This window comes from Drosophila subpulchrella, chromosome X (assembly GCF_014743375.2).
Source record: "Drosophila subpulchrella strain 33 F10 #4 breed RU33 chromosome X, RU_Dsub_v1.1 Primary Assembly, whole genome shotgun sequence".
Taxonomy (NCBI): domain Eukaryota; kingdom Metazoa; phylum Arthropoda; class Insecta; order Diptera; family Drosophilidae; genus Drosophila; species Drosophila subpulchrella.
Window position 1 is genome coordinate 5,714,767 of NC_050613.1, and position 27,569 is coordinate 5,742,335.

At 43.0% G+C, this 27,569-nt stretch overlaps 4 protein-coding genes across 6 annotated transcripts; 3 read left to right on the forward strand and 1 right to left on the reverse strand.

The window, feature by feature from the left end:
• Window positions 1-5,609: 5,609 nt before the first annotated feature.
• LOC119556634 (uncharacterized protein F58A4.6) lies at window positions 5,610-7,190 on the forward strand. Its single transcript, XM_037868960.1, has 3 exons — window positions 5,610-5,847; window positions 5,904-6,287; window positions 6,781-7,190. The coding sequence occupies exons 2-3, from the start codon at window positions 5,904-5,906 to the stop codon at window positions 7,051-7,053; spliced, it is 657 nt and encodes a 218-aa protein (XP_037724888.1). The 5' UTR covers window positions 5,610-5,847; the 3' UTR covers window positions 7,054-7,190.
• An 81-nt stretch (window positions 7,191-7,271) lies between these two features.
• Window positions 7,272-11,984, reverse strand: LOC119556633 (bleomycin hydrolase). 2 transcript variants are annotated; one of them, XM_037868958.1, is made up of 5 exons: window positions 11,733-11,984; window positions 8,942-9,798; window positions 8,059-8,534; window positions 7,826-7,946; window positions 7,272-7,768 (listed from the first exon to the last, which is right to left on the reverse strand). In XM_037868958.1, the coding sequence occupies exons 1-5, from the start codon at window positions 11,734-11,736 to the stop codon at window positions 7,553-7,555; spliced, it is 1,674 nt and encodes a 557-aa protein (XP_037724886.1). In that variant the 5' UTR covers window positions 11,737-11,984; the 3' UTR covers window positions 7,272-7,552. The 2 variants fall into 2 exon arrangements, with proteins under 2 accessions (XP_037724886.1, XP_037724887.1); XM_037868959.1 differs by having other exon boundaries at window positions 8,942-9,591; window positions 11,733-11,982.
• Window positions 11,985-12,371: 387 nt separating this feature from the next.
• LOC119556659 (malignant T-cell-amplified sequence 1 homolog) lies at window positions 12,372-13,933 on the forward strand. Its single transcript, XM_037869002.1, has 4 exons — window positions 12,372-12,494; window positions 12,556-12,708; window positions 12,771-13,073; window positions 13,684-13,933. Exons 1-4 carry the CDS (start codon window positions 12,484-12,486, stop codon window positions 13,763-13,765), a joined length of 549 nt encoding a protein of 182 aa, XP_037724930.1. The 5' UTR covers window positions 12,372-12,483; the 3' UTR covers window positions 13,766-13,933.
• A 788-nt stretch (window positions 13,934-14,721) lies between these two features.
• On the forward strand, window positions 14,722-27,559 carry LOC119556509 (brefeldin A-inhibited guanine nucleotide-exchange protein 3). 2 transcript variants are annotated; one of them, XM_037868773.1, is made up of 9 exons: window positions 14,722-14,882; window positions 15,267-15,533; window positions 16,847-16,980; window positions 17,543-18,183; window positions 19,330-19,650; window positions 20,324-21,602; window positions 21,665-22,032; window positions 22,091-22,526; window positions 22,753-27,559. In XM_037868773.1, the coding sequence occupies exons 2-9, from the start codon at window positions 15,449-15,451 to the stop codon at window positions 25,639-25,641; spliced, it is 6,153 nt and encodes a 2,050-aa protein (XP_037724701.1). In that variant the 5' UTR covers window positions 14,722-14,882; window positions 15,267-15,448; the 3' UTR covers window positions 25,642-27,559. The 2 variants fall into 2 exon arrangements, with proteins under 2 accessions (XP_037724701.1, XP_037724702.1); XM_037868774.1 differs by having other exon boundaries at window positions 21,665-22,029.
• The last annotated feature ends 10 nt before the right edge of the window (window positions 27,560-27,569 follow it).

A 27,569-nucleotide genomic window follows, 5' to 3' on the forward strand; every position in this document is an offset into this window, starting at 1 on the left:
CCAGCCCATGGAATATCGATTTCGGGTCATAAATATATATGTATATATTATAGAATTGGCAGGCCATCGATCTATTCAGAACGGATTTAAATGCCAGATGGAGGATTTGAGGTGGCCATAGACTGTCATGTGCAATCATTTAGGGGGAGAGATAAGGAACCAAGCAAATAATTAGGCTTTTTCATGGGTGTCTTGATCTTTTGATTCTTCATTATTCATTTACTCGAATAAATACATCAGTATTTCCATTTGCTGCATAAACATTTTCATAAATGAACCATTACGCATGAAGGTTGTCCATCATTTGCTTAGCAACTGGTAAAATTTCATATAAATCTAAAAATATCATTACTGGCACACTGTTTCATAAATAAAATATGCAAAATGAAAAAAATAATAATATAAGTAGGATAGATATATAAAAATCTAAAGCCTATTATTATCTTATCTTATAAAGAGCGTGAATACCGGAACGTAAGTAATGAATATAAATGTATCCGAGATATATATGTACACCTGAAATATCTAAGTTCATATATAATCTAAGACTTATCAACAAGTTTTTCCCGGGAGTACGAATTCCTCTCCGTAAGATTTGCTCCCCTGCCACACTAAATGCAGCAACACCTCTCGCCCCCAAAAAGTACCATATCATAGCCATATCCCCCGACCCCCAATCCGTCGGCGACACATCTGTTTGTTCTTGGGCGTTGTTTTTGTGAAATTTTATGCAAGTGATGAGAAATTTATGTTCTACTTGGTCGCTGCTCTAAGGCGAATTGCATGCCAATTTGTTCTTATTTATGGGTCCTCTCGTAGGAGCTGTGCCAGAAGATATGGAATATGTATGGCGTTATTAAATTTTAGACATACGCTCGCAGCTCTTTGAAGATGCGGCCCTTTAGGGAATTTCCAACGGTCTAATTTATATATTTTCGTTACTCGAGTGGCTGGCCAAAGTTCAATATGCCATACAATTAATCTAAAAGCCTCCCATCGTGTCACCATTTCCGTGTGACTAATGAATGTCGCATTTGATGGCTTGTCACAGTTTTCGGGTATAATGTTTGGGCGTGTGAAATTGAGTCTTGAGTTCTCTGTGCAGGTTAAACGTCAGGCGAGTGACGTTACTAATGATAAGAAGACCATGTGTCGCATGCCCGTGGCCCGCTGATCGTTCCATCCGATTACCTCTATAGATACTGTACTATATATACTTTTTGCTTGGCCAGAGAAGGAAATATGATTGATTTTAGTGATCTGAAGTTTTGGAAAGCTCAAGATAATACATCATAATTTATTTTGGGATGTTTAATAATATGAATGCAAAGTGAAATGTTCACTAATGAGCATTATTTTAACTGTTCTCCAAAATAGAGCATCAGGACAAAAGTTCACTTGCTAAAACAAGACAAGCTTACATAATAGTATTAGTAAAAAAGTTGTTTTAATAGGTCAACTAACCGTTCTTATGATTGTTTAAATTTTTAAAATTATATTGGTATGTTATTAAGAGCAAAAATACACTTTATATATTTCTACCTTCATCAAAATTATTAATTTAACATTATGATTCGATTTAAAAAATCGTGGCTATTTTTTTTATACCCATGCGAAAGTTATTACAACTTTAAATAGGATTTGTGGAGAGGGAGGTACTAATCTCAAACGCCATTAAAATATATAAAGCTCCCATAAGAATGATTGCGAATGATTACGAATCAATTACGAATAACTTATTATTATGAAAAACTTGAGAAACTACGCTCTTTCTGAGAAAAATATAATAACTATTGACATGAAACTTAGCAAATGTCTTTTTTTATGTATCAGAGTTAAAATTTTTGACGATCGGGCGACCATACCCTATAGCTAACAAAAGAGTCAAATAAGTTATGAATTATTAAGGCAATTAAAATGTTTGATTTTAACCGTGTGAGAAGGAAAACTCACTTTCTTCTCATAAATGATTCACTTGCATTCTAGTGATTCATTTGTACTTGTCAAGTGCGTCTTAAAAGAAATGAGTAAGAAATAGGCTCATCACTGACTAATATGGACTATCGATGGAATGTTGGGGTTCCGAAAAGCAGAAGTGACATGCTCTATAAGGTGTCATGTAAAACCCTACACAAGGCCAATCCATTGAATTCTTCTGCAAAATCAAGTGGATTTTTTCATAGTATTTTTCACTATCGCTCCGACACTTTGTGGGCCGATAAGTGGTATATGACGTATGATATCACCGATCCGACTTATGTACAGTGCTATCATTATGTGGTGATAATGGCTAATGGATGGGGTGGCCCGATAAAATTAGGGTGGGGATGCGGGCCAGTGGCCACTTGAAATGGCATGAAATATGGTCGCCGGGATCGGTTTGCTGCCACTGTAAAGTGAATATTTTGAATATTTATTGTCGCCCGGCGCTGTGGTGGGTCCACTCTAGGCACACACACTCTCTCCCGCGACACACACACATATGTGTCGATTGCTGTAGGTGTGTATGCTGTCGCCTGTCGTTTCAATCACTCGCATGGTGTCGAATTGCTCACTTTTTTTAGAGACAAGAAATGCACTCTAAGAAACTACACAATGTATATTCTTTTTAATATAAAGAGTTTTCATACGAAAATAATTTTGCTTTACATACTTCAACTAGAAAATAAGTATAAAAACCAAGCTCTTAACAAATATTTTTATTTTAAGCAAGGCTGCTTGTTATTTAAAACTCAATGATTGTGAATTTACAAATTACATTTTTAAGAGCATACAATAACGAACTCGCATAAGCCCAAAAATAAATATTTTTATTAAGAACTCATATGAGAGTGAAGTAAAAAGAGGAGTATTTTAAATAGGTATTTCAACTATTTGATGCAATTTTTCTCTGTGGACAGGGACAGCAAACTGAAACTGTTTTTCCTATCGACCGTGTGTGTTTGTTGTCGTTTCTGGATTTTCGGCACAAGTTCGGGGCGCATCCGTGGCTAATCGCTTTGAAAGTGAAACCGTGTTTATGTTGTTGCCTTCGATTTTCCGCTCTACGAATTTTCCCCTCAGATTTCCTCCTTTTCCCCGTTGTTGTTATTGTTGTTGCTGACACTTGAGGCTTTGTTTACGTTTTATAAGGAAAGGATATTTTTGGGGATATAAGTCTTAGCAGGGTGTTGAAAAATATATATAAAGAGAGTTCTAAGACCAGTTTCAGTAAGAAAATATTAATATATAGAGGTGTAAATAAATATTACATAAATAGGAAATAAAATAATTTATTTTAAGCTTAAATATAAATTGGTATCCTATCAAAAAAAGTTAATAACAAGCAATTATAAACATTAATCAAATCGCTATAAATGTTTGACATATAAACCTTGTTCAGTAAGAACTATCCAATAATTGATTTTAACACTACCACTATTTTAGATGTTACTTAGATACATATGTTTTTCTAAAACGGATACTAGAAAAAAAATTAAATTCGGGCAGGATATCAAAACTTCGACTATTTACCCCATTTATTTTTATTATTTTTTCCCTTTCAAGTGGACGACCGACCAGCCCCGAAAAAAAGAGATCAAGGATGAGGGCAGGAGGCTGCGGATGAGGGATGGCCGGAGGAGTGGGGAACACGGGCTCTTCCTTTTGTGGGGACGCATGCGCGACTGTCGAGTGCAATTTTGACATATTGCTGACACGCCCACAAACAAATCTCTCTGCGGATCTGTCAGTGCCCCATGGAAATACTCCCGACTCCCCCCAAAACTTTTTTTTCATCTGGCGCACGTGCTCGAAAGTGCAGCCAACAATGTTGCTGCCGTTTTACGAAGCGTGAAAATTATGAAATAAAAGTTGCATAAAAATACGAAAAATAATGCTACATTTAAGCATCGAACGTTTGAATATCCTGACATATTTGAGTATAAGAAAAAAAATCCAAATTTCTAACCATAAGCCTGTCATAAAACCTTATCTGTAAATTGCAATTTTTATACAAATAATCTAAACCATCTATATATATTTTTTAAATTACAGTAGTATTGAGAAATATTTGAAAACACATAATTATGTTCTTAAATGTTTTCTTGGGTAGGCAAAAATATTTAGATAGATGAATTAATCTGAAGAATGATGGGACTCCCTTTGAGGGTATATACAAATAACAAATAATTTAACGACATTTTCGGTGGTGCAAATTATATTTTGATGGCTTGTGACCAATTAATATTACACAATGCGCATAAAGAATTGGGTAAATTTGTATAAGGGGCTCCTTCGATTCAACGGAAATTGAGCGCATAATTCAGAAAAATGTCGTGCCATAAAAATCGTGTGTTGAAAGAGGAAGAAGAAGAGGATATAGTCGAAGGAGCCGAAGGAGAGGATATAGTCGGGCGCACTTACCGAAATTAATGCCATCGATGACAACATAGCCACCAACAATAAAAGGCGAACGCCAAAAATAGCCACGAAAATGAAGGGAAAATGGGAAAAGGGAAATGGAAAAAGGGAAAATCATGAATGGGAATGGGAATGGGGGAAAGTGTGGGGACAATGTTGCCGCTAGCTGCACAATTATTGCCAACTGCTAACAGATTTGTTGGCACTGAGAAATCGAGGGGCGAAACATTTGTTTGATAATGATAATGGCCATGTTGAAGGCCCACAAAAGATGCAGTTGCACTCCAGCGAAATTGAGTCATTTCCACGCGGAATTATTGACACATGGGGCAGCTAGCTGGGCCTGAAATTGTACAATTTCCGAAATTAAGCAGCGATTGCAAGTGCCATTACAATTTGAGTTGCGCGCTCCAATGGCCTCCACGAGGTGTTGATTGTAACGGTCGATTGGTGTGGAACGTAAGTTAAATTGTTAAAATTTATTTTAAAAAAAAAGGGATGAGGGCTTTGCTTATCAATAAAATACTTTAAACGTCTTGTTAAAAGAGGTAAATGAATCTTAAAAACAATAAATAAGAATAGTTTTAAGCAATTTAATGCGCTGAAACCCTTTACAAAACTCGGACTTACTTGTTAAACTGAATTGGCATTAAAACCTTGAATATTGCCATTTCAACAAAAATAAATAATCTTAATATTTGTTTAAATTGGCAAAATGTTAGGCCAAGTTAAAACAAAAAAGATTTTAAAAGAAATGTGATATTACTCCCTGTTGTCATGTAAATTACTGACCTATATTTTATCATAAGTTGTAGAAAGAATAGTCTGTTTTTAAAAGTGGATAACTGTTAACTTTAAGCCAGCCTAAAGCCTAAGAAGCTATGGCTGCCTATCCCTGTTGCTTTAGTTTTTAACTTTAAGCAAGCAGTATGTAAATAAATAAATGTGGATATCATTGAAGGTATGTAGGTTACAGCTTAAATTATTTGTATTTTATAAACATTTTGTGTTTTATTATTTGAAATCGTATAAATAGCAAACAATTTCTTAAAACCGATAATTTTGGCGCCCACCGGCATGAATTCAAAACCAAGAGGGCGGAAAGCGTTTAAATTGCTTAAGCCCGATAGTTTTTTGGCGCCAAGCCAACCAGTGTTGCCACCTGCAGGTGATCGTGGCATTTTTTGGCGCTCTAGGCGTGGGCACACTTTTGTTATTAACATTTTTTAGCAAAAACAGAAAATAACTTCTAATAAAATAAAAGTACAAATTAACACTTGATTCACATGTGCGCTGCCTGCATGATGGATACTCCATTTTGAGTTTACAAAGCAGTGAAGCCAAGTGGTGATCCTCACTTGAAACAAGCTTTTGCTTCTCAAAAAACTTTATCCCAGAAACCTGTGGAATTTACCTAACTTTTTTTGTTTATAATATTATTAAAAGGTTACACAATGGAAGTGGGTTTGTGGCGAGATACTAATCGGCCTATTCCTATCCAGATGTCTGATTCCTTGATTATTTGCGTTTGCGACTACTGGCAGCGGTGTCATTTCCACAACCGTCCGAACCGGGAGGCCGGCGGCTCCTGTCGGGAAAAGGCATCCTTGAGGAGGCTGAGCATCCGAGTGGACGCCATAAATGGGAATTACTACCTGCGAGAGTTCCTTCAGCAAACGGAGCTGGCCAAGAGCCTGAGGAGCAAGCATGGCGTCCACTTGGTGTGGCTCTCCTTTGAGCCGCCGGAAAGGGAAACGATCGACTATCGGTTCGCGGACATGCTGGCACACACGCTGTGGGAGCACATCGAGGTGGAGCACCTCATGTCCTGGCTCTCCACCCTAGGCGGCGGCTTTTCCGCCCTCGGCGAGCAATTCGAGCGATGCGTAAGTCTTCCAGGGAACTAAGTCTGTTCTTACCGGAAAATCCAGTCTTTAGGTAGTCTTCAGCAAAAAACACTGACATTTTTGTAGATAAAAATATTCTCTGCAGCACCAGACATCAGAAACTCATCAGAAATCCGTTAAAAAAGCTTCAAAGCTGATGATCATGCAATATTTTCGTACAATGATTGATCTGCATGTCAGAACATGCATGACAGAAGCTTTTAATCGACTTGTCATCGTCAAAATCGGGGTTTTGCCATCTTTATTTAATCGACTTGTTATCGAACTTTAATAAACTACATTTTCAAAAGGAAAAAATGAGAGAGAAGGACACATTAATGCTTTACTTTGACAATACGTATTGACCAACAGAGTATCATACAGTTCCTTTTCGAAATAGTGTAGTTTAACAACACTATGAACTCGCAAAAGGCAGTTACACTTCTTTGCCAACTTGTAACCTTGTTCTTTCTAATACCAAGTCCATTTTCAGGCAGAGACGGCCGGAAAGATATCGCTGCAGCAGCTGAAGATTGGTATGCGACTTGGGGATCCCTTCCTGCAGGCGCGGTGTAAGCTGTACTTCAGCATCTCCCTGATCCAGCGGGGCCAGCTCCGCGCGGCAAAGCATCTGATCCGAGAACAGTATGCCTTTGCGAGGAGAAACGCCGAAAAGGATGTGCGCCTGGTGCGGATGTGCCTGGGTATTTGGCAGCGACTTAGCTACGAGTATGAGCAGCGGCGTATGCGGCGAATGGGAAACTAAGACCCCATATTCTGCCCTTAAATTATGTACATATTGGGAAAGTGTCCCGGTGTTCCTTTTTGATTATGCAAGTTGTAGGTAAAAAAAAAATTGTTTTCAATATTTATTTAATATGTAATTGTATATACGTAAAAAAATGCATTTACATTATTCATTTATTTCTCGTTTGTATTGTATATATTTTCAACTGCCCGCTGCAAAATCAAAGATAAACGTAATTTGGGATAGAACTGAGATATTTTTTACTTAGGCGCTAAACACAAAATGATTGTTTTACAGAATTGACAAAGATTGGGGACTTGGACTGATATATTGCATATGCATACACCTGGGGGATCGGGCGGTGCGGGTGGTGCTCGTAAAATGTGGCAACTGGCCAGAGAAAAATAATGTACACAAAAACTGAAAGCTGGTAACTCGAACACTTGGATGCCGTTCGAAGATTGCTGCTCGTAAAGCTTTGTATATATTGTATTTAAATATATATTTGGATGCCGGCCTACTGCGCCAGCGTGCCCATGGGATCCCAGGCGGGCAGGACGATCGGATCCATGTCGAACACGCGCAGCACATCCTCGGGCACGTACTTCTTGTCCACCACCACCTCGAAGCCAAACTCCCTGAACCAGTCGGCGTTCATCACCAGGTAGCCCTTCTCGCCGCGATCCTCGCCCCACGAGTTCTCCACTCGCAGTTTCTGGGCAATGCCGCTCTTCTGCAATTCAAACGGTTGGTTGCTAGTGCCATTGCTGGGTTTATTCGAAATACTCACGTCCACGGAGACGGCGGTGAAAACCATGGCATGGGTCATGGCCGATTCGCCATAAATCAGACGGTCCGCCTTGGAGAATGTAGTTTGAATGTCGATGTCAAAGACCAGCTTGAAATCGTGGCTGCAAGAGAAGGATAATCAAGTTATTATACTTTAAAGTAATTTTTGAAAGGAACCTTCTCGAAATATAACAAAAATGGAATGGACTCGAAAATAACATTAAGGCCACTCACACGTCCACATCCTCGATGCCCTGCTTGGAGGCGAATCGCTTGCTGACCTCGCAGCCGAACCAAACGGCTTCGCCGGCCTTCAGCGACTTGGTGACCATGGCCAGGAGCAGTTCCACCGACTGGTTGTTGTACAGGACGGGACGGCCGCCAACCACATTCCCCAGACAGTCGACAGTGTAGGCTTGGTCATAGCTACTCGTCGGCCGAGGATCGGTGACCAGACACACTTTGTCTTCCACGTTGAAATGCGGCTTCACATAGCGCTCGTAGAATTCCAGCGAGCTGACCGGTCCGATGGATTGGTAGTTCTTGCTCTTATCGTAGTACTCCCAGGTGAAGGTCTCCGAGGGAATGCCCAGGCAGATACCCACCACCTTGTAGATCTCAGCCATCTGCTCCTGAATCTTGCAGGCGATCTCCTCATCCGTTGGGTTCTGGTCCAGCAGATCGCGCAAGTGGCGGGCGTACTCCCGGAGCTACAAAAAATATACATCGTTTGTTAGTTTAGAAGAGGTCTAATTTAGTTTTTTTTAAATTAAAGTTAAACTTATGATTATAACTCATATTAATGCGCTGTAAAGCTGAGTTACTTAGACTGAGTACAACTCTTACTAATAACACATGGTTAAACAACTATGATATATTAGGCTTATCTGCTGTATTACATTTAAGAAATTGGAATGTATATAATTTACAGAAATGTCCCTTTATTATTGTTAAATTAAAATAGCTAATTTCAACATCTTGCATTTAAATACGGATTTTAAGAGCTTCGTTCACAGACCAAAGGAACTTAAGAATTTATTGGAAAAGAGAAAGACCGTATGCTTTGACTTTTAACAGGTATATATAGAACTGAGAAAATAATCGGAGTATTCCTTACCTTGCTCTTCAGTATGGCGTTCATTCGTATGCTGGACTCACAGCTAAAGCTCTCTGGGAAGCATTTCTTTGGCATGAGGCCGTGTTTGGTTATCAGGTTGACCAGCATGTCCCACTGGCCGCCATCGGAGGTGGGATCGAGGAGCAGGAAGGACACCAGCCGGCCGTCCACCTTCTCGCCCCGCTGCGCCGTCTTCACGATGTTATTGAGGAAGTAGTTGCACCGCTCGATCTTGTCCCAGTAGAAGAGGAAGGCCTGCGAGAACTCGAACTCGTCCAGATTGTAGTTCTTCATGAATGGCAGGCGGATGCAATTGAGGGCCGCAAACAGCCAGCAGCGGCCGGAACTCCTTTGGTTGGTCACCGGCTTGCCCTCAGTCTCCACCTTGTAGTTGAACACATGGTTGGTGGTCTCCAGTGCCTTCCTGGATAGGCACACATCGAAGGGATCGACGCGGGAGCAGACGTTCTGCGCCAGCAGATTCTTCGGTTCGCTGTAGAAGTTCTTGCGCCATTGGCCCAGCAACCGATTGGTAATGGCACTGGGCGACGACTCTTCGATCCTGTGAGTCGAGTTCTTCCCGCTATTAGCACTATTGTTGTTCCCAGAGCCACCGCCTCCTCCGCCGCCGGATCCGCTGTTGTTGTCAGCTGGAAGTAAATGGGATTGGCAACGTTCGCCGGATATTGAGTGAGTTACTCGAACGGATTCGGTCGAATAGTATATCGCCGGCTGCTGCTGCTGCCACATCTTGTTCAGATTTGGAATTGGATTCGGATTCGGATTTCTACTTGGATCTTGACTCAGATTCGGGGTCTTGATCTTGATCTTCTTCACCGCCCGACTCACCGCCCAAACTAGAGGATAGAGATCGGGTTACCCAGAAAAGAAACCAAAAGCGATAATTTTTTGTTGACGGTGCAGGTAAATAGAGTGATTTTGGCTAATGCCAGAGCGGAACAGAACATAAATAACAAGTAAATTTGGATATCAAAAATTGGTTAAAGCGACTTCAAAAAGTGCTTCATAATTTTTTGTGGGATCTCTACAACTGATGATTCATTGTGCGAGATCCTTGACAATATGTAAATTTAGATACTTTTGGAAAGGGTTGGGAAAATGACAAAGAGAGGAAAGCAATCTTGTTTTAAGCAGCCAAGTCCAAATAGTCAGCTTTCTTTATCGGAATACAATCTTGAATATTTAAAAGAAAAGCGACAATTTACATTTAAGCGACAAAAACAGCTGAGCTGTTTGAAATTAATTGGCAATTACGTGCCTTGCTCAAGAATGCCGTATTTTGTACATAGACAGATGTTTTGGGTGTGCAATCTTTTAAAATAACTGAAATATAAATTTGAAAAAAAGAACCCTTGAGATCTTCGGGATCACGCAACGCTATTTTTTTACCCCCATCTGTTCGTCTGTTATAAAAACACGATCGCTGAATAGAAGATTGTGATAACAACGTTCTAAGATAATGCCTCAAAACTTTCCATAGCATTTTAAGAGTACCAAAATAAAATGAATTGTAATACTTGTAGCATATGCACTAGTAATTTGCCTAAAGATAGTTAATAACACAAGAATCTTATAGAACAATCGAAATGAAATTTTAGATTTTGTCCATTGAAAGTGAAATAAGCATATCAAATCATTTTTATTCGATTTTTAAAATGAAGTTGAATTTCTGAGATGTATTTTCATTTAAATATTCTTTTTCGTCTAAACGTCTATGAAGACTTTTAAAAAACTCCATTAATTCTTCAAGACCAACATTTGTGAAGATAATACAATCATTTTTAAATATTCCGAGTTTAGAAAAATGATAGTAAGAAGAGGTCTGCCTTTTAAAACTAACATTATAATCAAAAAAGTATTCATTGTACAAAATCGTTCTAGAATAAACCATAGTTCCGATCCGTTAGAACCGTTTTGTGACGCAATCTGGAAGAAATTTGGCAAAGATGGCCATTATGTGCATTATTTCCTACTTGGCCAACTTCCAGGGTTTCCTATCGAAATGTGGGCGTGGCCGGGCGCACAAAGGCAGAAATGCTAAATGATAGAAAGTGTGAAAGAAACAAAAAGAACAGCTGCGGTTCGGGGCCATTAACATTGGCATTACCATTATGCACTTTGGATCTCTCATCTCTTTCACTCTTCGTGGATTACTGCGCTTTGTGTTTATTATTTATCTATGTACATACTTCTCCAGGTGTGTGTGTGCGTGTGTGTGCTCTAGTGTGGGTGATGCTGATAAGCGAAGCCAGCGGGTTAAAAGCCGTTAAGAAATACCTTTTAAAAACCGTTATGTGCGAAAGAGAGGACGATGCAATTAAGCCAAAACCAGTTTAACGGGACTCGCACAGACACATGGGTAGCGGGTGGGGAGTAAAAGAGAGCGCAGGAAAAGGGAGAGAAAGGAGAGGAGAGGTGAGGTGTGGGAGAGGGAGAGAGGGGCAAGCCCAGTGCGTTTTAAAAACTTTCGCGTAAAGCCGGCACAAAAACAATCTAAACAAACAAAAACAGAAAAAAATCAAAAAACAAGTTTGTCCAGTTCGGAAAACGAAAAAAATTTGGTGAAATTTTACTTTCGTCTGGTATTAATTTGTTTTTGTTGTTGGGGCGTCAGCAAGACTTCCATCTCTCTCTCTCTCTCTCGCACTCACACCCGCACATCACAACAACAACAAAAGAATCTCGCCCGGAAATTCGTTTCACATAAAAATTAATCATCTCTAGTTAAATTAACTGGATTTCAGTCTCCTCCTTTTGTTTACCAACTTACACATAGTTAACGTTTTTCTCCTTTTTGTGTGGCTTTTCACTTGTTTTGATTTTCAACGGTCACTGCTGATTTTGTTTGGCCTGAATTTTGCGCTTCCTTGATTTTCCGGCTGTGTTTGCAATGCTGGCAACTGCGGGCGACTGCAATTGTATTATGCGCAATTCGGCCCGCTATTATTTTGTTGTTAATAATGTTGGGAAAAACAAGGAAAAATCTTCGGAACCTATCGGGCCTTATCGTTCTTCGATATTAGGAGGCGTTTTTGTCAGAACCTATCGGGAAGTATGGCAGCGCCGATAACGATACCGAATACCATGTTCAAATAAATACCACAAAATACCGTTTTCGTTTTTATGAAATATCATTTATGTTTGTAAATGAATATAAATATTAATAAAATTTAGGGATGACGGGTGCATTTCAATTTAAATTTAGGCCGAAAGTAAGAGCAACCAAAATGTGAAAATATTTTAAAAATATGGTATCGTTAATATATCATATAATATATAAAAATTTGTCTCTGAAGAAAATGTTATTTTCTGTTGTGTGCGCTACTGCAATTTAAATAAATTTACTTGTATAACTTAATTGATAAGTCAAAAATATCCCTAGTGCATATATCGATATTTGCAAGGGCTGTCGCAGCACTGTGACGATATGAGCATTTATTTATGTCGAAAAATATCGATATATTGATATTATTTCCCACATCCCGCATCAGCTGCAAAAAAGCGAAAGAAAATCGTGCAAAATGTTCAAAAAGTACGTATACATTGGGGTTATTGGCGGGTTCTGACTAACTATGGCCCTCCGATCTGTCCAGATTCGAGGAGAAGGACAGCATTTCCAGCATCCAGCAGCTGAAGTCGTCGGTGCAGAAGGGCATACGTGCCAAGCTGCTGGAGGCATACCCCAAGTTGGAGAGCCACATTGACCTGATCCTGCCCAAGAAGGACTCGTACCGCATCGCCAAGTGGTAGGACGGCACGCGCACATAGCATTCCAAATGACCCCATTGATCTCCCCTCCCCACTGCAGCCATGACCACATCGAACTCCTGCTGAACGGAGCCGGCGAACAGGTGTTCTTCCGCCATCGCGATGGCCCCTGGATGCCCACCCTGCGGCTCCTGCACAAGTTTCCCTACTTCGTGACCATGCAGCAGGTGGACAAGGGAGCCATCCGCTTCGTCCTCAGTGGAGCGAACGTCATGTGTCCGGGTCTGACCTCGCCGGGAGCCTGCATGACCCCGGCGGACAAGAGCACCGTGGTGGCCATCATGGCCGAGGGCAAGGAGCACGCCCTGGCCATCGGACTCCTCACGCTATCCACACAGGAAATGTAAGTGATGTTTGACAAAAAGCCATTCTATCATTCTGCAAAGGCAAAAGTGTTTTTTGTAAAGGTCGTTCTGTTCTTTGTTAGTTCATCTTACCATAGCCTATAGTCTGTTAGTCAGTTTACCTTCAGTTTTACGAACCAGTTTGTTAGTCTTTTGTTTCGCTGCTTTTCTCTCGCTCAAAGAGGTTAGAGGTCACGCTCCTTTTCCTGTTTTATCAAACTTTCCACAAAACAAAGTTTAGTTGACCCGAATGTGGGTGAATATCACTAAATCTCCACACATGTATTGCCAATTTAATGGGTAATACGAGTATTTACTAGATATTGTCCATTCTGTAACTCCAAGAAGATTATTGTTGAGGTATTTCTTTAAGATTTTACTACTTTGTAGTCAGCTATGTAGCAATGTAGTTAACTTGCTACGATTATGTTATGTTATGTTAACTTGTTATGATTACAAAGAGGTACAAGTGCAAATTGTGGCTGCGTAAATGCTCTATAGCTTTCATTAATACGCATCAGAGGTTCAGTACCTTTTAGAAAAGGCCGCCTGCAGATTTCGTATATCTTAATAATGGTTGAACCCACATTTCTCTTCCCATTTCTATAGTCTGGCGAAGAACAAGGGCATCGGCATCGAGACGTACCACTTCCTCAACGACGGCCTGTGGAAGTCGAAGCCCGTGAAGTAGGCGAAATAGGAATCTGCACATGCACTTTTTAGTCTTCTATGTCATGAGAGCAAAGAATGGTTTTTGATATACGCAACTGAATCCTGTTTATTATTTTTTTCACTCCTAATCTTACACTGTCAGTTAAACTATTTAAATCAATGCGAAATATAATTAATGGCATTTAAATCGTACAGAGAGAGAGAGAGAGCTGAAAAAGAAAACCACCTGTGGAAAATGGTCAAGGTGAAAAGTGTAAGCGCACCTAAATTGGAGCTCTTAGACGCGGATTTGGGCATCCTTGAATTGTCTGTTGGGAAGCCAAGCTTTTGGCGGTGACCATTTTGTACGCTTAATTCATATTTTTGATTAACTCGTTTTGTTTATTGATTTGTCGAAAAATCAACAAAAAAGCCTGCAGCCAAAGGATTGCCAGGGCTGAATGAAACTTCTAGGAACATCTCACGGGTATAGCCAATTTTCTGGTACTTATTTAAATGATTTATTTGATAAGAATTTGGAAAAGAAGAATCTATTCGAAATGAGCTTTACAACTAGATATTAACAGTTTAGTTTAGTTGTTTTGTTTCGAAATGTGAAATAAAGCTTCTCAAAGCCAAACTTTATTTTTGTTAATATTTTTGGGGTTTATTGCCTTCGTACTCTCAGCTAGTTTTAATCATAGCATACTTTCTGGAAAGATAAAAGACACGTTAAATTACGCTAGCGGCTGTAATATGTTTTCCAACAGTATGAACGGATGTAGAATATTGAGATCATTCAGTTTGTCTTTGGGTCGAAATGCTCCAGTGTTTAAACTTTAAACTATAAACCTCCGCCCTGGTTTTTCCAAAATTTCAGCTGACCGATAAACGGTACAATCGAACAGCTGACTTGCAGACATGCGCAATCATGTCCCAACTAACGGTACTCCATGCGCACTCCGCCGTAAATGGAGAAAGTGCTTTCCTTTCGCGTCACACAGCATTTGTCGCATCCAACGGCAAGTGCAGCGCATTTTTCCACGGAGAAAGCAGAAGGAAAGTGCGAAGAAACTGTGGAGGAACAGCAGGAAAAACCACAAGTGGTGGCTGCTAACCGTTGCCAAGCATTATGGATATATTCCCCCCGAAAAATGGTAATTCCCGATGAGTAATCACAGTGAAAAGTGCTTATGGGGCTGCAAAAATGGCTTGACATATGGATTTAATTCAAAAAGTACCGTTGCATTGCCTGCTGCATTGCTCGCCTGTGTGTGTGTGTGAAAGTAAAAAAAAGTTTTTCAAGGAAAACGGATACACACTGTTTGAACTTTTCGAAGGTGCACAATTGCAGTGTGAGAGCAAAAGTTTTTGGAAAGTGCAAAAGTGACGTGACGCGAAATCACACATCCAAACTTCATGGCATGCGTGCGTGTGTGGGTGAACACATATGGCGGCAACATACACATACAAAACAACCATCCTTTACCGTTACTGTATTATTATATTATTGATGTATTGATTTTACTTCCGTTTTTTAGGCTCTAATTGAGTTCTTGTTGTTATTACCAATGATGGCGTGCAAGGGCGAAGCAACAACAGCAAACCAAACTGCCTGAAGCAGCAGCAACAACAAACCACTCACACCAGCAAGGAATTATTTGCCCAACACACACACACTCGCCCGCAAAAAGAGAGAGTGTTAGAAAGAGAGTGCGGCACCATGGAGGACCTCTTTTTACTGATTATTAAGGAGTCAACGGGAACTAAACACAATGCACTTCGACAAACGGCGCAAATCGCTTACGGTAAGTTGTCCTTCCTTGCAATATGCGTGAATTTACCGTTAGCACGTAGAAAGTGAGAAAGAGCGAGAGAAAGGGGGAGAGGTGGAAAGCAAATGAGAGCAGTACCATTTCCTCACTTCCTTTCTCGCTTTCCCTTCTCGTTTGTTGCTTTTGTTGTGGCCTGACCACAGTTTGTTGTTTACCGTTAGTTGCTACATCCTTTGTGCAAACCTCTTCGATTTTGCAGTGCGGCATTTTAGTTTTGCAAAATTCAACTATCGAAAGCAAAGATTTTTTTTAATATATACAAATAAGTTTCCTTTTTAATGGAATTCACTTCAGAAAAGTTTTAATAGTGATAATATTAAAAATGCATTTTTTTAGCAATTGTTTTTTTAAAGTTTCGTAGTTTTATGTAGGGTCCCTGAAATGATACAAATAAAATCACAGCTTTTTGTTTACTAATTGACTCACTTAAATAATAATTATTACTGTAAACGAAAAATAAAATTCCCGAGTAATATTTTTTCGCACAAAATCAAATTATTTGTTAGTTTTAGTGAATTAAAACAAACACGATAGTGTATAAATCTTTTTTTATAATCCTTTACTAAAAAATTTGTTTTAAACGATTTCAATATCATACATTTGTACATATCTACAATGTACATTGTACATATACCATTATTATTAAAAAAATATTTTATTTATCATTAAATTTTGTATTCACCTTAAATGTTTTTTTGCTTGGTCTACAAATATATTTAATTTCTATCTATAGAGGATATTGCAAGTTCCACACAACAGAATTTTTGTCTTGTCTCCTTTTGATTTTCTGACCTCTCGCTTTTGTGTTTTCTGCGTTGCAGGAAAGTAGCAAAGATTTGTGGGAGTGGAAGTTCCCACGTTCCCACGTGAGGGTGAATGTGGGCGTCTCTCACATCCCCCACACCCACATTTTATGAACGTCCGCTTATCGGGACAGATTTTACTGCCTGCATTACTTACATACTTGGGTGCCCATGGCGATAACCGTTAATCGCGACGACTTACCACTAATTCCGGCTCTAACTTTTTGCAAACAAAGAGAAAAACATAAAAATTACAATGTAATAGGTAAAATATTTTTAGACACAGTACTTACAGATAATGAAGATTTGATATTGACAACGGAATTAATACTATAAAATAATAATTGGTATATCTCAAGGACTTAGAATTATAAATGTATTGAGTAGATAAGTTAGATTTCAATATTTCAAAAATACTGTTTTAAAATGTAAGATCGTAGCTTTATCCCAATTTAAAAAACAAAATTTTTATTCTCTCTGCAGATAAACTCTATCGTCAGCATGGAATTCACCGGGATCCGTCGCACGAGCTGCGCTCCGTTTGCTTTACCGCCCTGCAGATGGCGCTGGACACAAAGCGGCCTAAGTTCATCACGATGGGACTCAACGGCCTCCATGTAAGTGCACTGCCCGGAAACGGAGATTATCGGGAGGGGTAATGGTAAATGGTGCGGTAACAATGGCCATAACAACCACTGACACACATTTTCCGGCCGGAACTTCCGGCGCACAAAGCGGATTTATCATTCCGTGTGCACACACAGGACAAAGGACATGGGAAATGGGATATGGAACATGGCAGATGGCATATGGCATATGTGGGGAAACTGGGGCATTTGTGGGCAATGGGTGGAATCGGCTAATTGCTGGGTATCCTCGGGGGTCGGATGTGACTTTTGTTTATGAATGGTTAACAATATGGTAATCAATATTTCCGGACTTGGTCCTGCACTTTGCTGTGTGCCCTTTGGCTCTGGTTATTTTTATACCATCCCCTTCCCCCTCCTTAATATCCTTGATTTAATAGTTTCTCCTTGTGACCTCCAACTCAAGTCAATCCTTTAATTTTTTATACATGTTATAGTTACTTGCTCTTTCTTTCCGTCTGCCAGTTTTGTATTTTTTACATTTTCACCAGCCTCTGCTAATCCTGTCCATCCTGTTTTGCAATCCCAACAGCGCGTCATCAAGGACGAACGCTTCTACATCGGCCTCGAGCCCGAGGACGACTCCGTGTGGCTGCCATCGCAGCTGCTGAGGGCCACCAACGGCATCCTGCCGTCGACGAGCAGCGAGGACACGGTGGTCAATGTGCTACGGCTGTTCCTGGCGATGGCCTGCTCCCCAGCCTGCACTTTAAACGGCCGCCTGCTCATCGAGATCCTGTCCAGATGCGGCGAGTGCTGGGAAATGGGCTCGCGCGCCACTAAGGCCGCGTCATTGGCCGCCGCCTCCCAGTGCCTGCGCACCTTCTGCGCCTTCCTCATCGAGGAGGCAGAGGAGGTCAAGAAGACGGCGCCCGCCGGCCTGATGACACAGACGCAGGCCTCCGCCGTCTACAACGAGGTCATACCCGTGATGCAGTGGCTCTGCAGCCGCCTGGTGGAACCGAATGTGAATGCCTCGCCGAACAAGAAGTGCGAGAACCACAGCTCGCTGTACCTCACCGAGTGCATCCTCACGTTGAGCTCGGCCCTGCCCCGGAATGTCCATGCCAATCCGCACTTCACCTCGTTTCTCTGGCAGAAGTTCTGCCCCACATTGGCGGCGGCACTTGGATCACCCGGCAGGATCAACCTGGACAAGAAGTTCACCTACAAGTAAGTGAACAAAATAAAGCAGCTCAAGGGCTTTGAAATTACATTGCATATAGTTCAGCATCTCTAGACGAGTCGATTTGGCCATGTCCGCATGTCCGTCCGTCCGTCTGTCCGTTCGTCCGTCCGCCCGTCTGTCCGTCCGTGCGTGTGTTCGTCCGCCCGTCTGTCCGTTTTTACGCAAACTAGTCTCTGAGTCTTAAAGGTATATATAGGTAGTATGCAAGTAGTATTTAAGTCGGAACGAGCCGGGTCGGACAAATATATTCTATAGCTCCCATAGGAATGATAAAAATCAAGAAAGAAAGCTAACTTCGGGGCGCCGAAGTCTCTACACCCTTGCTGATCGTTCCTGTGGAAGCATTGTATATACAGAGCTTTCAAATTTTTAGAAAACTCAAAACTAATTACAAAAATGTTGAGATAATGGTCCATTTCAATTTACTACCGTGTATGTTTACTAAAAACGAAATATAGCGGCCCATGTATTATTTTGTCATTAATTATCCGATCGTTCCTATGGCAGCTTTATGATGAAGTCGTCTGATATGAATGAAATTTTATTCAAAATACTATAATATTAAAAGAATAATATTTCCAATACCGAAGTTATAATTATTTTATAATTATTAAAAAAATATTTTTTTGATCATTCTTATGGGAGCTGTACATCCCAATAGCTTTAAAACTGAGAGACTAGTTTGCGTAGAAACGGACAGACGGACATGGCTATTTTGACTTGTCTAGTGATGCTGATCAAGAATATATATACCTTATGGGGTCGGAAACGTCTACTTCACTGCGTTGCAAACTTCTGACTAAATAAATCACACCCTTTGCAAGGGTAAAAAAATGATTTTTTAGTGTACACAAATATATCTTCGGTGTTTTCTAACATATTAACATCTACTCTTGGGAATATCATTCTTATAATTTTGCAGACTTTTGGTAGTAATAGTAGTACTATTTTTTAGTTTTCCTAAAATCGGAAAGCTCTGTACATACAATGTTCCCACGGGAACGAACTGCAAGGGTATAGACACTTCGGCTTGCCGAAGTTCGATTCCTTTCTTGTTATATGTACATTTTATTGGTTTTAAGAATTTTCAGAACTGGAGTTAATTAAATATTATTATATATTTCTTTCAGGGACGCCCTGCACATGATAGAGAACGAGGCTCGTGGCTTCTTTACGGGTCCGGGTTTGGATGGTCCGCAGGCCCGTTGTGTCTATTTGACCGCCATTCAGCTACTTCGGATTGCCGGCGCCCATGGCTCACTGCGTCCTATGCTGGAGGCCCTGTTCCATCGGATGCTCCTGCTGCCGGCTCCCCAAAATCGCACAGAGCCCCTTCGATGCGTACGTGAGATCTTCAAGAGCCCGGAGCGACTGATCGATCTGGCGGTGATCTTATATGTGGACAAAAACACCGCTCAGGGCTGTAGCGATGAGATGGCGTTATTCCGGCTGTAAGTAATATGAGTAGACCATTATATTGTAGAGTTCAAGTAATAACAAGAGAAAACGCTATAGTCGGTGCCCTCGACTATAAGATACCCGTTACTCAGCTTAAGGGAGTGCTAGAAGGATGGATATATGCTTAAAGCAACTTGGCTTTTTTCACTAACCTAGCCTATAGCGCCACCTATACTCTTTTTCTATAGCGCCACCTGGCCTACAGCGCTAACTTGCCTATAGTGATTAGCGAAAACAGCTAATTTACTGCATGCGGTGTGCTATCTCGATTGAATTGAAAAATATAGATTATTATTCGGTTATAACTTTTTAATAAGTTGTCCGATTGAATTAATATTTGGCGTGTATAATAAAAACAAACTCTTATTTAAATTTTTATTAAAATATTAAACAGACAGAAAGACAGACGGACATGGTTAGATCGACTTGTTTAGCGATGCTGATCAAGAATATATATACTTTATAGGATCGGAAACGCTGCCTTTTATCTGTTGCATACTTTCTGACGAATCTTGTATACCCTTTTAATCTATGAGTAACGTTTACAAATATCATGGGTTGTTCTTTTAAATGTTCAGTTACTTTTAGCAAACACAGAATAATTCAGTAGCATTACGGATTATAATGTTTTGTTATATTAATAATGCATATTGTATTTGCTATCAGGTTGGTGGACGCCATGGAAGAGTGTGCCTATGGAGCCAGCGGCGTGGGCTCGGCCACGGAGGCCAGCCTGCAGGCGAGCGTGGAGTGCATGGTGGCCCTTCTGGACAGCCTCCAAGTGCTTTGCAGCGGAGAGCTCACTGAGTCGATGATTAGCGACCAGATCGTGCAGGTGGTCAACGGACGGCACGACCTGCTCAAGGACGCCGACTACTCCGGCCCACTGACCTACCAGAGCATGGCTCGTCTGCCGGCTCCCTACCGCGATGCCATCGTGGAGTTCCGGCAGAACGTTTTCGAGACCTCGTCGGGATCGGAGAGCGAGGGCGAGCCGCCGCACGAGCAGGATGCGGCCTCCAATGGCTCTGGAGATACCGAAGGACCCGAGGACGACGATCCCAGCAGCTCCAGCGATGAAACATCTCGTGTGGAGAACCGCTGGCCATATTCTCACCTGGAGGCACCCGTAATGCCCGTACGAACCGATAGCGATAATGATCGCCAGCATGCCCGCGATTTCGCTCGGGCTCTGAGGCAGGATCTGGTGCCGAAACTCCTTCGCCTGCGCAGCTGCGTGGAGCTGGACGAGGCGATGCAGGAGTTCGCCTCGGCCGTTTGCCAGGAGAACAGCATGAACTTCTCGGACTTTGATTATAACCTAACCGCCATCAATGCGGACGGGATCTACCTGGCCATCTACTCCTCGCTGCTGCTCAGCCTGCAGCTGATGCGGGCTGGCTACTACGAGCAGGTGGCCCAGGGTATATCCCACAAGGACATCCTGGTGCCCATGTCGGAGCAGCAGTTCGTGACCTCGGTGCAGAACACTGGTGTCCTCGTCTATCTCTCCTCGCCGTGGCTGTGCGAGCTCTACCAATCGGTGACAGTGTGCAATGTCCTAGAGGCCATGCCCCGTCAGCAGCTGGAGGGGATGGGGCCGCGTTGTGCCCTCGTCGATATGCTGTGCGATGCCGGAGGACTGGGTGCCACTCAGATGCTATCCGAGTGGCAGCGCCTGCAGACGGCCAATGTGAAGCACAAGGAGGAGGAGCAGCTCCATGACAAGCGCAGGGAGGCGGCCAAGAAGCTGTGCCGCCGATTGCTCACCTGCTGCTGGGACTCGATGGTCATCGTGCTGAGCTCTGGGCTGGGCGATCTGCAGACCAGTTCCGCCTCCAACAAACTGGTGGCGTTGTCCAAGCGAACACTAAGGGTGAAGGCGAAGGCGAATAAATCGAATGGAGAGGCCCTGTATGCCATGTGCCTGGACGGTTTGCATTCGGTAAGGAGTTGAAGATCATTCTTCCTAGTACTATACTAATACCATACTTTTCTTATTATCAGGCCGCCACGCTCAGCAATAGTTTGAATCTGCAGCATTTGGCCGGGAAGATACTTAACCTGCTGGCCTCCAATGTCTGCCAGACCTCCGGACCGCGAATCTCCGCCAGCCAGGCCATGTCCATGGACGTGGTGCTCACCGGCGGCCTGAATCTGGGCAGCTACAGTGCTGATTGCTGGCCGAGCATCTTCGCCGTTTGCCGGCATGTTAGCCAGCTGGAGCACGAGATTTTTAGCATGCAGAACCCGGCGATTTCTGCATCGCCCGGCAGCAGTCGCCGGGACTTGGAGACGGGCGAGAAGTTGAGCAACGGCAATGCCCAGGACAAGCTCAACCTATCCTCCATACCCATCGATGATGATGAGACGTGGTAGGGACTCTTTTTCCATCTCATTTTCACCTAATCACCTTTCAATTCTCCTCCTCAGTGTGGATGTGTACAGCTTCCTGCAGGCACCGATGCAGAGTCCCAACACGAACATCACCTCCATTTTGAAGGTTTACTCGGGAACGAATGAGACGGTGCTGCTCAGTCAGAGCGACACTTCAAAGGTGCTCTGCGCCTTGTCTCACCAGGCGGAGAACCTCTTTGGAGACGCCGCCGAAAGGCTCAGTTTGCCCTCCTTGTGCCAGTTCCTCAAGCATTTGTGCCGCGCCTCCAGGGAGCAATTATACAAGAGCCAGGTGGCTCGCAAGGGCAGTCGCATCTGGTGGCCCAGCAAGGGTTGGAAGAAACTGGACTCGCTGCCAATGTCCCTGCTCCTTCATCGGATTGGAGATGTCACGCTCAAGGTATTTCGAAGCTCGCGCCCACTGCTGCACGTTCTCAAGGTCTGGGCCATCACAGGACCGCATCTGATGGATGTGAGTATAATTTTGTTATAGACATCTTGCCTCAATTTTTTTTTACGCACATGTGGCTTAACTATCGGTCAGTATATATTGAAATCTACTCCAAATGAATTAATTTAATATGATTTTAATTGCATGCATGTTATCTACAACGATATATAATGTTCTGCGTGCCGGATTACATTTCCTTTCTTGTTTTTTTAATATTTTAAATATATTTTTATTATTAAATATTCAGGCCGCCTGCCACCGTGACCGGATGATTTCGAAGCGAGCGATCGAGTATATCCACGACATCATCACGGCGCTTCTGGTGGAGCAGTCGGAGCTGCCGTACTTCCACTTCAACGAGGCGCTGCTGAAGCCATTCGAGAATCTGCTGAGCATGGACACGGATGTGGATGTGCAGGATCAGATCGTGGCCTGCCTTTACGAGGTGGTGGAGGCGCACCGCACGGAGATCCGCTCCGGATGGCGACCGCTCTTTGGAACCCTACGGAATGCCCGCAGTCGGATGCTGAACATGAGCAACATCATCGACATCTTCCGGGTGTTCCTGGACTCGGACAACACGCTGGTGTTTGCCAACGCGGGATTGGATTGCATCCTGTGCTTGCTCTCCTACCTGGAGATCTCTGGCGGAGGGAATAACAACGCTTGCTCCGGCGGGAGTGGAAGTGCAGCGGGAGGAACTGGGTCAAATGGTGGCCAACAGGAGGAGGACAACACCTTCCGGCCCACGGACTTCCTCCATGAGACCCTCCGCTTCTTGGAGCGCTGTTCCAGCATTTTGGGCTTTATGCACAGCATGCCCAAGTGCCCCAACTTCCACTCCACGTACAAGATCAAGGGCATCTCCTATACGCACATCATTGACGCGAATATACCCAGTTCGATGGAGAACTTTACGTATTTTGGTAACGACTATCTGCAAACGCGGAACGAGCAGTATATGATATCCTACCGATCGCTCCATATTGATAAGGACACCATTGTCAAAATTGACGAGATGGACAAGCCGTCGGGTGTGCTCAAAGTGTGGTTCCTGCTGCTCGATGGACTCACCAACTCGCTGATCGTCTGTCCCTACTCCCACCAGGCTCCCATCCTGCAGACGATCTTCAAACTGTTTAAAAACCTGCTGGCAAGTCCGGGCATCGATTTCGGTTTCTACTGCATCAACCATCTACTGGTGCCGATGATCCAGGACTGGCTGCGGTACATCAACAAGACGGGCTCCTCCTGGCAGTTGGTGGAGAAGAACTTTAAGCACTGCTGCTGCATGACCACCGATCTGGTGGTGGAGTTCATCGAAAAGTCAGTGCCGGAGCAGCGGCGCCTGGGGGCGGGCACAAAGACACGATTGGCGCAGATAGTTCACCCGGCAGACAACCTGCTGTACTCCAAGCTAAAGTTTGTAACGGAGAGAATCGAAAGGGAGCAGCAGCAGCAGCAGTCGCAGCCTGTTCAGGATCAAGGCTGTGGTTATAACCAGCAGTACGACAGCAGTTCTAGCTCCGCCAGCGAAGAGCAGCAGAAGAACGGAGTAGGGGGCGGATCGAACCTTATAGAATCACCCACCAAGATCTCGGGTTCGGCAACGCTGGCTCTAAAACAGTTACTCCTCGTCCTAATCGAATGCGCTGCCCAGTCGCAGGAGGCGATTGCCAGGATCTCGGTGTCCTGCCTCAAACACGTGATCCTCTCCACCGGAATGCTTTTCAACGAGTCCCAGTGGATGATCGCCTGCTCGGCCATCCATCGCGCCTGCACGGTAACAATTGCTCCACTGCGTCAGCTATCGTTTGCTTTCCATGAGAAATCCAATAGTTTCTATGGGGATTGCGCCAACGTAAAGGTTGCTGCTCGACGGGACAGCAGCCTGGAGGAGCTGGCCAGGATCTATGCGCTGGCACAGCAAGTTTTCCTATCGGACAATCAACGGGAACCGGGTCAGAATCAGGCTCCCACGCCCAGTGCCGCGCAGTGCAAATTGTCCGACGACAGGAGCTACTCTTTCCTCCTGTATCCACTTAACAATGGCTTCAACTCGAACCTGGATAACTTTGTGATCCGGATTCCGTTCAAGAACCTGGTGGTGGGCCTGCTGGCCAACCAGATGCTGCTCCAGCTGGTGGCCAAGTTGCTGTTGTCGCGGTTAAAGTGTGTGCCCCAGGCGGTGTCCACCTGCATCTTCGACAATTATGCCGCTTCAGCGGCTTCGCCCAGTCACGACTACGACCTGGACTTCCGCTCCAAGGAGATCCTGCTGCGCTGCGTCAAGCAGTACCTGATGTCGGCCCTGGAGTTTGACTCGCGACCGGGTCTCAAGTTCCTCATGCAGAAGGTGTCGAACATTGAGTACGCGGCGAATCTGTACAAACAGATGACCTCCTCGTGGATGATCTACTACATAGCGCTGGTGGACTCGCATCTCAATGATATTGTGGTCTACAACCTAGGGCCTGAGGACCTCAACTTTATATTGGAGTCCTGCTCCCGACTGAATACCACCACTGTGAAGAAGAAGGAGAACTTTGTGAGGTACCTGTTTTGCCTGCAGGATGCCTGGAATCTGGTATGTGAGCTCTACTTGAGCAACTCTGCCCTGCATGAGATCGAGAGTGGATCGGGAAAACTGCGGCAGAAGCCACCGCAACTGCACCACCATCCGCAGAGCAAGCCCATGTGCATCTCTCTAAACGGAAATGGAGATGCCGAGATGACGGATACGGGCTCGGGTTCTGGTTCCGGATCCGGTAATAGCACCTCGCCGACCAAGTGCGTTCAGCTGCAGGAGGAGGAGAACGTGACCATGACTACGTTGATCAGTGAGTTTCAGCCCAAGTGCCGCAGCAATCCGTTTGACACCAATCGACAGGCCAAGTCCTCGGAGGCGGAGTCCATCTCGCCGGAAATCGAACAGCAGCGGGCCAGCAGCATACTCAAGGACTCCAATTACAAGAGGGCTGCCCTCGCCCAGCTTGTGGTGGCCTCCATGGAGCTACTGCGCTCGCTGCCAGGCGAGGCTGAGGAGAACCTCAAGCTCTTGATGACACCGACCATTCGCGAGGCCTTCCGTCTCGTTCAGCTGCAGGGCAACGAGCTGAAGGTCAACCAGTTTTAGGCCATGCTTGTTGAGTTTTATTTTGATCTGTAGGCGCAGCCCCTGCCCCTACCAAAGGATCCCTCCTTCCAGAAGTCCTCCATAAATAATCCTCCTCCCGCTCCCAAATGGCTAATTTACAGCTACGTCTGCATCTCATGCTCTCACTGTCTCACTCTCTATATCTGTCTCTCTCTGTCAGTGGAGTGTTATTGCTTCGGTGCGGCCAACAACATATCGAAGGGTGTAGTCTAGACTCTAAACTATACATATACCCACACAGTATTTCCTTAAACCAAACTTCATATATTACCTGTAACTTGTGATCTTTGATTGTTTCAATCGCAAACTTGTCAGTATTATCTTCTAGATCGATTTTAAGTGCAATGTTCCGTAAAAGTATTATTTTTATACTGATGGAGCAGGTATTACAATAGAATCAGATAACAAGAAACCTTTAAGTAGCTTGTCAGTTCTTTATTCCTCTTGAATATCCTATTTTAAGGTTTTAAGCATAAATGCCTTACATGCAACGTTGGTCACACTGCTCGCATACTCTCCATCTGTCCCTCTCTCTCTCGCCCGCAGTTCCCAGCACAGCAGGCAAAACCATTTCAAAGTAAAAGCTCAACATGCCAGCACAAAAAAGCAAAACTATCGAAAGTACAACAGTGTCGATGCATTGCAAGGATATCAGATATATAGGATATCATATTGCGATTGGAGGATGAACATGACGAAGAAGCGTAGCAAACGTAGTCCTGTACATTAAATTAAGTCAAGACTTTCTCACACTTAGCCCCTGCACCGCCCCCGCCCCCGCTCCACCTTCTTCCTTCTAGCTCCCACCCAGACAACACTTCCTCTCCCAGCACTTTTCGACTTCTTATATTGTAAAGATGTATCAGCGAGCACCTGTCCCGCCCTAAAAATCAGTAAATTATATATAAATAAATATATATATACATATATATAATATACATTATATTAAGAGTGTAACCTATGTAAACTTATAGCGAATGTTAACTAACACAAAATCAGTGCCGCCCATTAATCCACGATTACCACCATTAAAGATTAGATCACAAAAGCATACACATAAAGCCTATACTAAAAACATATGTGTGTCCAAGTAGTCCCGCGCTGCCTTTAAAAAATACTTGCATACTTTTGTACCAGTGTGCGTACCTAAGAGAAAAATATTAAAATTATCGAAAGCAACATAACCGAACAAATTCTAGCCACCTTGCTGCACTATCAAATCAAAGCTTACTAGCCTATATTTTCACCCCCACACACATACCATATAATATCAGGGTTCAGATCAGGAAATGGGGAGTACAGATATGAGAGCCCTAGGTTTTTGCTCCTGTCTCTGGACCACCATCGATTTGTTCCGCGCCCAGCTAATAGCGATAGCGATACCGATACCTACATTATACAAACGGCTACGTACAGTTATATGCCTACAAAAAGATCTAAAGAGTTATATATTGATATACATAAATGTACTTATATGTATTATAGTTGCCACTTGGGTATAAATGTTGTAAATGTCTAGCAAAGGAAACATTTTTATATGTGAAAACTATTAGCAACAGCGCTACAAATCTATACATATATTATAAATATAAATATAAAATAAATATAAATATATACACATATACATTTATTTTCGCTTTGTCGTATACAGTATATACATCTACGTACATATATATAATATATAGAGAACTATGTACTTGTGTTATTTACTTGCCCATCTCAACTCTCTCAATCTGTCTCTTTCTAATGACTTGTATGTGTAAGTGCGAAGAGTGCAGTTGCAGAGGCCCGCAGAAAGTGTAGAAGAGAAGATCGCGATCGCGCTAGGCTAGTACTAAAACTCTCCAAGAGTGCATTTGTAACATGAATGAATAAACGATTCCACAACGCTTTCGCAACTTTACTAA